This window comes from Haemorhous mexicanus, chromosome 5 (assembly GCF_027477595.1).
Source record: "Haemorhous mexicanus isolate bHaeMex1 chromosome 5, bHaeMex1.pri, whole genome shotgun sequence".
Classification (NCBI taxonomy): Eukaryota; Metazoa; Chordata; class Aves; order Passeriformes; family Fringillidae; genus Haemorhous; species Haemorhous mexicanus.
In genome coordinates, this window is record NC_082345.1 from 31,942,971 (window position 1) to 31,956,290 (window position 13,320).

At 42.8% G+C, this 13,320-nt stretch overlaps 1 protein-coding gene across 1 annotated transcript in view; it reads right to left on the reverse strand.

The window, feature by feature from the left end:
• Window positions 1–3,127: 3,127 nt before the first annotated feature.
• The window catches only part of PLXNC1 (plexin C1), a 70,540-nt gene continuing 60,347 nt past the window's right edge, over window positions 3,128–13,320 (reverse strand). Inside the window, exons 25-31 of the mRNA XM_059846787.1 lie at window positions 12,977–13,008; window positions 12,781–12,888; window positions 10,716–10,879; window positions 10,128–10,275; window positions 8,198–8,338; window positions 8,032–8,106; window positions 3,128–6,371 (exon numbers count right to left, since the gene is read on the reverse strand). Coding sequence (XP_059702770.1) covers window positions 6,267–6,371; window positions 8,032–8,106; window positions 8,198–8,338; window positions 10,128–10,275; window positions 10,716–10,879; window positions 12,781–12,888; window positions 12,977–13,008 — 773 coding nt within the window. The 3' untranslated portion in view covers window positions 3,128–6,266. The remainder of the gene's footprint in view (window positions 6,372–8,031; window positions 8,107–8,197; window positions 8,339–10,127; window positions 10,276–10,715; window positions 10,880–12,780; window positions 12,889–12,976; window positions 13,009–13,320) is intronic.

The following is a 13,320-nucleotide window of genomic DNA, read 5'->3' on the forward strand; positions in this document are numbered from 1 at the left end:
ATGGAGTGACAGCAATGGCTGACAGGGGAACACCAACAAATGTCATCGTTTAGACTTCTGTGAGGCCTTTGATGCAGTCCCACATGACATGCTGATCTCCAGATTGAAGAGACATTTGATGGATGAATTGGCATTCCGTGGGTAAGGAATTGGCTGGATGGACACTGCCAGAGTTGTAGCCCATGGCTCCATGTCCAGGTAGAGAATGGTGATGAGTGGGGTCCCTCAGAGCTCACTCGTGGGACCGATGCTCTTCAGTTCCTTCACTGCTGACAGTGAGGTCGAGTGCAGCCTCAGCAGGGTTGCTGACACAACAGAAGGAAGGGATGTCATCCAGACGTGGGCCCATGGGGATATTATGTAGTTCAGCAAGTCCAGGTGCAAGGTGCTGCATCGGGGTAGGGAAAATCCCAAATGTGAGTATAGACTGGGAAAAGAAGTCACTGAGACCAGCCCTGCAGAGGACAGTGGAGTTCTCATGGATGAAGGGCTGGTCATGAGCCAGCAGTGTGCATTTGCAGTCCAGAAGCCCAACCACATCCTGGGCTGCAGCAAAAGCAGCATGGCCAGCAGGGCAAGGGAGGCTTCAGGGAGACATTATTCTTCCAGTATCTAAAGGGGGCTATGAAACTGAGAGGGACTTTTTTTATGTCCAGAGAGTGTCAGGACAAGGAGCAATAGTTTTAAACTGAAAAGGGGCAGGTTTAGATATTAGGAAGAAATCCTTTACTGTGGAGATGGTGAGGAACTGGTACAGGTTGTCCAGAGAAGCTGTGGATGCCCCATTCCTGGAAGTGTTCAAGGGCAGGTTCGATGGGGCTTTGAGCAACCTGTACTAGTGGAAGGTGTGCCTGCCCATGGCAGGGGGATTGGAACCAGATGATCTTTGGTCCCTTCCAACACAAACCATCCTGTGGTTCTGTGAACCATTGCTAAGATCCCTTTTCGATAAGGTTTGTTTTTCAATATTTTTTCCATAAAGTTAAAACATTAAATAATCTCAGCACAAGAAACCTTGAAAATTGTTTTTCAAGGTTTGGATTGTTTAAAATAAAACTGACATTTAATATAAAAATTTTAAACAATTTTGATTTAAATCTTTTAACACTTACTTGATAATATCCTCTTATTCTTTCAATGTGAAAGTTAATGTATGCTACTCTGGGCTGCAGTTTTGATCACTAACCATGCTGCAATCCACAGCTAGGTTGGTATTTTGATGCAGATAAAAAGGATGAAATGAAATTTTAAAAGTTCTGAAAACTTCTAATTGTTACCCTTGACAATGTGCCTCTTGTATTTCTATAACAGGAATAGGCAATAATTGGATTTTTTATTATATAGCAGAGGCTAGTATAATAAATTGCCTTTGCATTAAGTAAATATAAGTCTGTATTTATTCCTACTCTAATTTGTTAACTACAATAAAAATATTTATTCTAGGTTGAATATATTTTTTTTCAGTTCATTATCAGTCCAGAAATTTATGAAGGATCAATTATTTATCTAAATTGTTTTTACCTGATAATCCAATATTGATGACTTTCCTGGAACTGGAGGAATTTTTTTATTTAGGTTTTTGTTTGTTTGTATTTGGTTTGTGGTCATTGTTGTTTTTTTCAAAATACTGCAACAAAAAGATGGGGCAGTGAGAATACCCTGTGCAATCTCTTGTAATAGGTTATTGAGTATTGCTGTTAGACTGTAGGAATAGCGAAAGAATGACACCGGCATCCACTCAACACTTCAGAGGCTGCATTTTTCACTTTTCATAGCGTGTAAGTATAAGGATTTGTCTTGGTTCCAGCCAGGACAGGGTTAATTTTTGCAGTATTGGGGGGTGTGGCTGGGAGCTGGGGTTATTCTACACCACCTCATTTTCTGGGTTCGGGGTCAGGGGATCCTTTTGGGTCATGAAGCATGCCAGGCTCCATGTAGTGAGCAACCACCTGTAAATCTGCCTCCCTTCTACCCTCTGTCAAGTATTGTTCCTGTTACTGATCATTTTCTTATCTCATTGCTGTTTCCGCCAAGTTGTTCTTACTTTTCTTCATGACTAAAGATCTCATGATCTTTACTTTTTCTGCCTCCAGGTCTTCTCTCCATCCTGCCTCAGGGGAGGGGAGGTGAGGCAGTGGGAGAGCAGAGCATGGTTTCTAGTGTGTCAGTGGGAGAACTAAATTAGGGAATACCATTCCTAAACCAGGGCTTTGCATTCTTGGGGAATTTGTTAAACTTCTCTGAGGAAAACAGTGTAGCTATTAGAAGTAACAGGAGCTATTTCTGCTGCCTCCTGCAGTATGAACTTGTACAAAGTAACTCTCAGCTTTGCCAAATGGGATGGATGGTCACCAGCATCTACCAGCAAAGAGCAGCTGTCATCAGCTTCATGTTTCTGTCCCCAGACGCGGCTGTGTCAGCAAGGTGCTCTCTGATGTCAGGGGGCAGGGGAGGTTTATACAAACCAGGTAAGACTTGGGAGGGCAGAAAAAAGGTAATAGCAGGAGGGGGAATGATGGTCAGCACCTGGTCTGTGGGCTACCTTTCCCAGTTGGTCCCAGGCTTTCTGTGTGAAAGCTTATTTCCTGTCCCTTAAGCACCTTCTCTGAAAGAAGCATTATTGGGTTCTCATCCTTTTAAAAATGTTTAGTTTTTTAAAAGTATCATCACCCTCAGAGCCGTTAAGTGGTGCAGTTGAAGTGAAAATCCTGAAGGCTGTTTGGAGATGTGGCAGGCACTGCACAATCGGCCTGTCCCTGGCTTTTTGCTGCTTCCCACAGCTGGGAAAGGTAGCTGGGAATCCTCTGGCCCAGGGAACCCCCCTCCATTCAGACTCTGCAGGAGGTCACTGCTCAGCAGCTGCTGGGGTTTAGGCCAGTGCCTTTCCTCCCCAGCATTATCTGAAGTTATATTCTACCTTCCTATTCCTCTTCTTCCCAATTTCAGACTGATGGAAGTGTGCTGTGCTGACCTGCATGGCTCTGTCCTGCAGCCCTGCAGGGCTGGAGCTGCAGCACTGCTTCTCATCCTTTGCCACTCTGTGTCTTACACTCCATTCCTTGCACGACCTTGCATTGTTACCAGCCGTGTTTGCTTTCTTGTAACCATTTTAAAGTACACAATCAAATTAACCTCCAAATGCTTTTATTCTAGATAAACCCATACAAACACCAACATGTATTTGTCATTTGCACTTTTTTTAACCATTCATTTTAAACAACAGATTAACTTCTGTACAACAGGAATTACTTTACACATTAGTAAGATTTGACTTCAAACTAGATGACTGCAAAATAATGCTCTGTAAGCTAGTGTTAGAAACACGCTGTTTGCCATAGCGGTTTGCCTGTAAACATGGGAAAGTAAGTTGAAGAGAAGTTTGCTTTTCATTTCTGAGGATGCGATTAGAACTGTTGTGTTGCCATAATACCCATAATAGTCAGAGATGGTTCTTTTTCTCTGTGTGACAGTAATGGCAAATTGCAGATACGGAAGTTGTGCCAATGTTTTGTGTGCTGACCCAAACCTACCAAAAGAGCCACAATCACTTAATTATACTTCACATCACTTAGTGAGATCCACTTGATGGGTTACAAAGTCCCAGTATGACTTAAAAATGGTTTACTAACAGAGTGACGCTGTTTAGGAGGCTTGAATAAAAGGCAATAATCCTATTCCAGGCTGTAGGTAAAACTACAGGGCCTGCTTCAACACATACTTAATCTCTAGAAATCATTAAAGCTATTGTAGCAAACAAGCAGTAGTACAAATACAGAATAGGACTGATTTTCATTTCCTCATCAATATAAACACATATAGTGAAGTTCACAGGATCAGACCCACGCAAACAGATTATATTTTACAGCTTTTCAAGCAGAAATGTTGGAGTTGTCTTTTCTGCCTGTACAGAAGGTTACTGTTGAACAAAACTATCACAGTTCATTTGAATGCACTGCCAGCAAACACCTGAAGTAGAAGAGAACTAACTGGAAAGTGTAATCCCCTCCTGCCTCTCCTTCAGTATCGATTACTGTGCTTTTTCTATTTATTTGATGCTGCTTTAAAAGGTTAGATTAAGAACAATAAAAATCAAGCCCTTACGTGCAGGTATTCCAAGCTTAAGTGCTAGTCAAGCCATGGTCCACTCTTTTAGGACAGAGGGCAAGATAGATTAGAGGTGTGTGGGGTTTTTTCCAATTAAATTTTAACTTATCAAAATACATTGTGCCAGGCAGAGAACTGCTGAAAGTACTGCAACATTGTAGTGCAGTGTCCTGAACAAAGCCATACATTCCATCAAGTATAAAGTGTAAACTTAATAACAAGTGTAAGACTTGAATTTAAAAAAAAACCAACAAAGCCATCACAGTATGGGTTGGTTGGTGGCTGCCCTCTCTGGTATGCGAGAGGAACAACTTGTGCAATCACATGGTAGGGAGAGGGTAGACCAGCAGGACCGTGTTTTTGTGTTTGCTTTTCTCCACAATAACAGCCTGCCTTGCTTCTGCCACTGGGATTGTGCCTCAGGCCAGCAGGCAGCATTAGCACTGATGCCTGAGCTCTGGGGTTCCTCCAACCCAGCACTGTGTGACCCTCTGCTGCCTGGGAACCCTGTGCAGCCAGCTCTGGCTGCTCACAGCCCCAGCACTGGCTTTCTGTACCAAACCTGGGCCACCTGTGCCATTCACAGCCCATGGCACCTTTCCCACTGCCAAGGCAGGTGACAGCTCTTCCCTCTCCTGTGGGCTACTGTGCTACACCACTCACCTCCAGTGGTGGATCCCTCCAGAAATGTATGGAAATGTATCTCCTTGTCATGAATGCCTTACCTCAAATCTAAGGGCACGTGACAGCCTCAGAATGTGCCTCCTGTGACTGAAGCAGTGTCCATGCTGACAAACTATTTCAGCTCTGTAGTAGAGGGTAGGGTTGTGCTGGTGCTGTAGCGGAGCTGGAGCCACAGCTGCTTCTCTGTGGCTTTGCTGCACCAGCCCCATCCCAGCAGCACAGCCATGCCCCTGCTTTCTAGCTGGGCCAACTTTACCCACCAATGCAAGTGTAATGGACACCTTCCTTCCAAAATGGCCAAGCCTCAAAAAACCCCAGCCCGACTAAGGCAGACAGTTACCCCTCCCCACCCCAACCCAGCAAAGTTTGTATCAGTGTCTTAAGCCCCAGTCTTCCTTTTCTTAAAGATTATTAAACCAACCTTAGACCTGCCCCCCCACATGCTGGCTTTAGGTCTGTGAGGCCCTTGTGCACAGATGGCAAGGCTGGCCAGGACCATCAGCACTGATGCATGGGCTGATCACGCACCTGAGTACAGGTTTGTGCACAAAAGTGCAGCCATCGGCAGCTGCTTCATCAAATCACAAGTGTCCTGATGCAGTGCAGTTTCAGCTGTGAAGCTGCTCACAGGTGTTTCACAGCTTATTTAAGGATGGAAAGGTCAAAAATGTAAACACAGACTGATGGTGGCCGAATGCCCTTCTCCAAACACCTCCCCTCACCTCTTCCCCTCAGTGGTTCGCTTCACTTTGGACATGGAATTTCTAACCTAACCAGGGTAAGTCCTGCCATGTGGCATTTGGCCTTCCAACCTCAGACCCACTGTGTCTGATAAACACACTTATCCTAAGTGTCACTTTGGTGCCAGGTTGTTGTTGGGTTTTTTGATGTGTTTGGGGTTGATTTTTTTTTTGTGTGTGTGTTTTTCTTTTGTTTTGGTGGTTTTCTTTTTTTTTTTTTTTCTTTTTTTTTCTTCTTTTTTTAGTGGTTTATTTTTTATGAACAGGATCTAGCGAACATTTGACTGGAAGGAAGGAAACTGCAGTTGACCCGTATTCTCACCCTCACAGTTTGCCAAGCTGCTGAAAGGATGTGGTGAAACATCAGCTTTTTCTCTTAAAAAAAAAAGAGGTAAGCAACTTGCAAGTTCACGTGGGCAACTCTGAACTTACAGTGTATTTTGCACATCTCCTATGACCTTATTTTAAAGTAAGCCAAAAGCTTACTAGATGGTATTTTTGAACCAAAGTACCTAAAATGCTGACCCTGCCAACATTAGGTTCGCTTTCACACGCCTCTGTGTGAATATGTAACCATGCCCATATTTCACTCCCAATCGTAGATTACGTGGAATGGTCAGAGTGGAGAAGAGTGTCCAAATGTTTCAAACCCTGTACATAAAGTCAGTCAAAGCAGTTTTGGGAGCAGTAGCGCCAATAGCAAATCCCCCACAGTGGTGCTGTGAGTCAGTGCTCTGCTCAATGCCATTTGCATTTTTTCTTTTCATCAAATAAGGCTTTTACTTGCTGGAGCTGTTTCTGGACTTCTTCAAACCCCCGTTCTCGCTCGAGTTTGCTGATAATCTGTTAAGAATTAGCAAAAGAGAGAATAATTTTTTAATGCTTATTTTACTTGCTATTTTATAAAGCCTGTTTTTCTGTACTCTTAACAACTACTAACAGAAAAATGCATTGAGTGCCTGCTTATCTGTAAACATTCTTTTCCGACTTTAACACTTTATTTTGGTAACTTTCCCTTCAAGTCATTCTGATCACAGGATTTGCAACGCTTCCACAAAAGAATGACTGAGCCAAGCAAAAAAATCCAAAACAAACCCAACACATGCTCATCTCTCAGAGTGTGAGGCAAGGCTAGTGTTCCAGCTTTTACCCTACAGAAGATATACAAGCGATATTTTATTTCTCTTCCTCTGCCCTATAAGCTGAGGGGAATAAACTGCCTCTTTTCCTCCAACTCACCCACTTGGCTCTGGCCCAGGTGATAGAATGGAGCACTGCTGCTGTCTGAAATCTCTGCTGGCAGTGCTACACAGGGACAGGTCTCAGTAAACAATGAAAGAGATTTAGCTGCTCTCAGTCAAAAGCCAGAGGGGGAAGAGCAGAGGGAAGATTTTCTTCTAAGGATGGGCTATGTTTAGCCAGTACTAGCTTCAAAAAAGCAAAAACGGCACTAACACTAGAAAGTACACTGAATTCTCCTGTATCAATTATTTTAATGAGCTTAATAAAGGATGATGTCATTTTGAGTATCATCCCAAGCTTGTTTCAAGAGGCAAAGATTTGATGCTGAATCCAGGTAATTTGGGATGTTAGAGATCAGAAGTGGTAAGCCAGCTAACAGGTGACTGAGAGCTGGATGTCTACAGCAAGTGCTGGTGCTGTGCTGCTGAGGATGAAAGAGAGAAAGGCCTGGTTGCTGGGAAACCCAGACAACCTGCTGGAAGCATAAGGAGGCCTTCAGGCAACACACCCCAGCTGGCTCTTATCTAAGTCCCTGCGCAGGCACACGCAGCCTCTGTTAAGGATGCTGAACAAAATGGAGTGGAGAATCCTATCATGGAAAGTGGAGGACAAGGATTTTCTTAGAAAGCAGCTTAGAGGTAGCCTGTGACTAAGTACTTTCAGCTGAGAAAAGATTTCTTTTGTTAGTAATAGCAGGGACTGGAAACTATAGCTGCTTCTTTTAAAGAGAAAGACTATTAGAGGAGAGCATTAAGACAGCTATGATGGGAAAGGAGCAGACACCTCTTGCTTTAAGGCTATGTGCTCCACCGAGGTGTTTGCACTGACTGTTAAATCAAGAACCCTGGTGCTACAGTCTAATCTGATTCTGAACCTCCAGGGAAATGGAGCGCGTGCACAGGAGTTGTGACAGGCATTTGCAGAGACTCTGCAAACACAGTAAAACAAGAGTCCTCGGCTATATAGCAACTTCCTCAAAAGTGCAGGGAAAATGTTATTGCTCCTGCCTCTGTGCAATGCAGCAATGACAGTAAAGGTGCACTGACAAACCTTTGGCCTGTGCCCCCTCGGAGGGGTGGGGGCTCCAGCCGCCCTGGGGGCTGCGCTGCTCCAGCCCCTCACAGCTCAGCAGCAGCAGCCAGGGCTGCATTGAGGAGAGGCTGCCTTTGGAGAGGCACCCAGCAGGTCCCACAGCAGCCCAGCCCGCGGTTGCTGTGTTACCCCACATTAAGGATTCAGCTGAAATTGCAGATGTGCTTACCTCATCATAGTATTTCACTATGTATTTGTAGATTTCAAACAAGGCCACTTTCTCATTAAATTCATTTTCATGTTTCTAAAATAGACAACAGTTCTGGTCAGATACTTCTCCTTTAAAAAAAAACCTTAACATGAAAGCAAATGAAGTTGCTGCTTCTCAACCATACCTTAGATTCCTGAGCTAGAAATTCTTCAACCTCTGCAGTGGTCAATGGAGGCAGATCCCTGATGGCTTTGTAGTACGCTTTCACCTCCTTCTTGTAGAGAGGAATGTCCTTAGCATAGAGAAGTTTATTTGTTGGTGCTTCCTTAAAAGAAAAAAATTGAAGCCTTGTAACTTTTCACAGCACAGATTTCCTAAGGTTCCACCTCCACACAGTTAATTACATCTAATTGTGTCTGTGTGACTCGTTTTTCTTTGCTGTGGTTATATGCAAGGAACCAAGATTATGAAACAAAGATGCAAGCCAGAGGCAGGATTTCACTAATAGTGTATTGTGTTTCATGACAATTGCCATGTAATTATTTCTATTGACATCAGGATTGATGACTTTCTGTCCCTCAGACATATTTTTCTTTCTCATTTCCTCCTTACAGATCCCTAGACCAGAAAGATTATGAAAGCTGAACCAAAGGGTCTGAGGCCAGAACCCAATTTACATACAAGATTCAGCAGTACTGCTGAAAGGAAAGTTCCCTGGCAGGGACACACCAGAGTCTTGTTAGATGCTGTCCTGGCAGAGGTTCCCTTAAATCTCTTTGGTCCCTACTACTCCTTTCCCTCAGGGGTTTGAGAGCATGGAGAGCTGACTGCCAGACACACACAGCCAAAGGGATTTTTCTTCACCCCAGGAGTTTAACAACCCAGGTCAGCATTAACCTATCCAGGAGCTTTAGGCTCATTTGAGGAAATAAGTGCTGATGCTTGTGATAGGAGCCAAAGCCCCACCTGGAAAACTGATTTTCAGAATGTAAAAGTGGGGGCTGGTAGTTTCCTGTTTAAGCTCTGGGCAATAAATGACATAACCTCATGTAATCTTGTCACCACTGCTTCCAATGTGTGATGAAGTAATTTAAATGTTTGTTTTCTAAATGGCTAAAAGATGTCTCAAGATAAAAGGCTAAAAATCATGAAAGTAAATACATTTTAGTACTAAAAGGTCACAAGACCTTTTATCAAATAGCTAACAGGAGCTGTTGTTTCAACAATTCTGCACAGGGGATGTTAAGCACAGAAACCTAATAACCATGCTCATTTGCAGTTTTTCCATCTAGGAAGTGATGTGATTAGCTTTAATTTATGATACTTCACTCCTAAAGTAAGAGAAACAAGCCCATTAATTGCCATTTACCTTTAACAGATGAGCAGTTGAATTAGATCACATAGGAAATTAGTCCATTTTTATATAAATTCTTTTAGGCTAAAAAGTTTCTAGCCTGTTTTTCTTGGTAGTATGAGCCTGAACAAAAGCTTCCTGCTTTGGTCCAAAGAAAAGGAAAATACCCTGGGGAAAAAGGAAGTATTTCTGATCCCCAGAGTTCTGGACACTATACTAAAGAGTTTTTGAATGTAAGATTCCTGAACTTGTTGCTCCAGCAAATAATTTTGCATATAAAAAGGGAGCAGCTAATATATGTGAAAGGAACTGTTTCAATCTTCAGAGGCCTTTCAGTATTCTTACAGCTTCTACTAGCTTATTGTGTGTGTTTTCTGCACACTGGTGTGTGGCAGACAAAATTTGGACTACTTATCAAATAATGTTAATACTTTTAAGACCCTTGTTTAAAGCTTCATTAGAACTTTACAATTTCCATCTTCTGCCACCTGTTGTGTAAACACTCTGTGCAGAACTGAACTGCAGAGAAAACAAGCAGCAGTTAACTATAAATAAGGCATTCTCAGAGCTGTATCTGTCTACTGGTGAATTCTTCAGTCTCGGGAGACAGAGCAACAAGGAATGGAAACCCAGCTTAATTAGGCCCCTGACAATTCTGCCCCCAATATCAGCAGATCCAGGATTTCATCATCTTAATCATTATACATTTGAAAAAGACACTGGTTGAGAAAGTAGGAGAAGACTGGAGGGGCAGCATTACCTTCCCCAGTGTCTGTTCTGCGAGAGAAAAGGCATCCATGAAGGCCTGTGCGATTACAGACAAACAGCCGTCTATGTGTGAAGTCTTCTTAATGTCAAAGACAAACTGGGGATTCTTCAGTATGTTCACCCAGAAGCGAAGAGGAAGACTAGACAGGAGAAAGAACAAACATCTTTAAAATCAACCACTGAAGCAGCACAACTGCTTTAAAATGGTCCTTAATTGCAACTGCACTCATGGAACAAAGCACATTCCTGGCTGCTTCTTCACGCTAAAAAAGGGGTCAGGGAACAAAGGCTACAGAGCAAACACATCTGTCAGGCACCCAGCTTCAAATAATGCTCCCACTCTGCAGCTACTTCTTTCAGAGTGTGAAGTGAGTGTGCAGGCTGCACAGACCTGGAAGCTCTGATGGTTTGTGTTGTATCAAATGAATGCACTAAAGTTGCTGTTATCCACAAAGCCAAGCCACATCTTATTCCCAGACATGCCAAAATCTTATTCTTCTGATCACACCTGACACATTTCATTTCTGCAACTACGTGTTCAGAAAGCACATGCACCCCTGCATATATCCCGTGGGCATACCTGTTGGTTTTCCATATGTGAACCACATCAGGATCAGTAATTTTTTTGCTCTCAGCCTGGGCATCCAAAAAGTCAAAAAAGTACTTGATGGCAACAGGTGCTTTATTGTTGGGTAAACTCCAAATGCTCCTGAAGAGCTTTTCAACAACTGAATGAATTGCCACCTGAAAAGTAACAAAGTTAATATGTTGTTACTATTACACAAGAAAATAATAGGATGTTTTACCTCAGGGAGCTGTGTGTGCCCCTAGACAACCATTACAATATTACAATATGCTTGTGGCAAACAGCAAGGCCATAGGTTATTGGCAAACAAGACAGTAACAAAAATGAAATTACAAAACATCACAATGAGCTCCTTCCATATATCACATGTCCTGTTGCTCTGCTTACAGGAGAATCATGGTGAACTCTGTGATACATCACAGGTGGGAAGAACCACTTGGGCTACCAAAGACAATGTCAATGCTTGGGATACTGTTGCCACTGTTGCTAAAAGCATTTGAAATTTGTGACTGGAATTAAGAGGGAGGTGAGAAAAAAGCAGTTTAGCCAGTTTCCTAGGGCACTGGTCTTCCAGGTGCCCTCTGTGGCACATGCTCAACACATGTGCTCATCAACACTTCACAGCCAAGTGGCTCTGGCACTTGATCTCATTCTAGAATAACAGCTTTGGGTGTTATAAGACACTAATATTAGAGACAAGAACTGAAAACTGGATATTTCTGATACATAAGTGAAGATTTTTGGCTCATTAAAGGAAGGGTTTGGTTGCTGCTGGACTCACTGACATAATCACAGAGTATTTACAAGCAGAGGCAAACAAAGCAAAACACTGTTTTGTGCTTTATTTCTTCACATCTGTTCTGAAGCTCAGTTGAGCCCAATCTTCTCTTGACGAGAAGGATTTAATCATATCCCAGGGCCTTGATGAGTTCTGGCCAGTTCATTTTATGAGGTAAACTCTGCAATTGTGTCTGTGTGCATGTATGGGAGGGAGGGGAGCAGAGAGAGAGAAGGTGAGATGCAATTTCCTTTAGTGCACAGCCTATCATGAGAGGAATTTCACAGCAAAGAATATCACAGCTCTGTTGTTCAGGGCAGTGTCCTACTTTGGGGAAGGAAATGATTAATTTAAAGCCCTTTAAAAGGCCTCTTTCTAAAATGCCTGATCTCTTCTTCTGTACCTCAGTCTTCCACCATAAGACATTACTGGTTTACTCCAGCATTTCCTAAGGGCTCATGTTAGTTTTTACAGGTCATGAGAAATGACCAGTTTTCACTCTCCCTTTGGGGACTGTCCCAAATTACTTCAGATGCTATCAACAACCTAATTAAATAATGAGTGCTAGATTTTTAAATGCAAGAAGGCTATACTCATCATTCCTTCAGCCTCTTGCACAGCTGAGTGTTGTGCACCCATTAATATTTTATGCAATATGCTGTTGCAAAGAGCTTTCTAACCAGTTGGAGTTAAGTCAGAAACAAGATGACGTTACTGGAGGGAGCGAGCAGGACTTATTCCTAAGCAATGCACATTGTATAAATTAGGTACTTGTATTATAAATCCTAAGGACCTTGCTTTTACAATTAATCTAGTTATTTTGAATGCTTAATCTGAAACCCTAACAGATTATTTTATTTTGTGGGCAGTATCTTGTGAAACTCAGGCTTCAGAAGTCATCTCTAAGCTGGGCAGAGAGAGGAGGTTGTTCACTGAAAGCTGTCATTCCAGAGTGGCTCATTCTCACTCTGTGGAACTCTGTGGTAAAACTCACTTTCCATAGGCTAAATAACAACCTTTTTCTTTAACCTGAGAAGAAGGTTGCACTTACTATGTGTAATCAGACAATTTTAGAACTCTAGTATTAGAAAAACTGAAATGTGTCTGTCTTTGCAAATGGTCATCCCCCACAGTTAGCGAGTTATTTTTGTATGCTACCTTTTCATTTAACATTTGATTTACACACAGGAAGTCTGCACAATTTCTGGTTTCGTTTGTGTTTATACCAAACTATCCGAGCCAACATCTGCCCTCCCCCAAAATAAAGCCTTTATAGTTTACCTTGGTTGACAGAAGTTTTGTAAGATACATTTCTTTCACTTTGAATTTTTGCTTTCCTTTGTGACCTGCTCCCTTCACATCTTTGTTTGCTTCCGAGTCTGGTAAAATCTGTCATGAAGAGATTAGAGAGATTACACAGATCCAAATACAGCTCAGTATTAAATCTACCACTTAGCAGTGGAATGATTCAACTCACCAAATGACAGTGTTCGTCTGAGTAGTCCACATCTAAACAACAAAAGCAGAGAGCCATTAATGAAACGCACAGCTACAAGCTTGTGAGCTCTGCTGGGCTCTGGGCCGTGCAGCAGGGTGCATCCAAGATGCCCAGCAAGCAGAGACAGTGTCATCCTTTCCTGCCTGCAGCGTGGGGGAAGCCTCTGAGAAATGCACAGGCCCTGTGCACCTCCCTAGTGCCAACCTGTAGCTCAGACCACTAAGCTACAGTGTCCTATCTGCTGCTGGGGTAAACTGGCAGCAAGCACAACTCCTCTGAAAGGAGGACAAGATGAGATGATTGCACTGGTTTAAGTCTCTAGG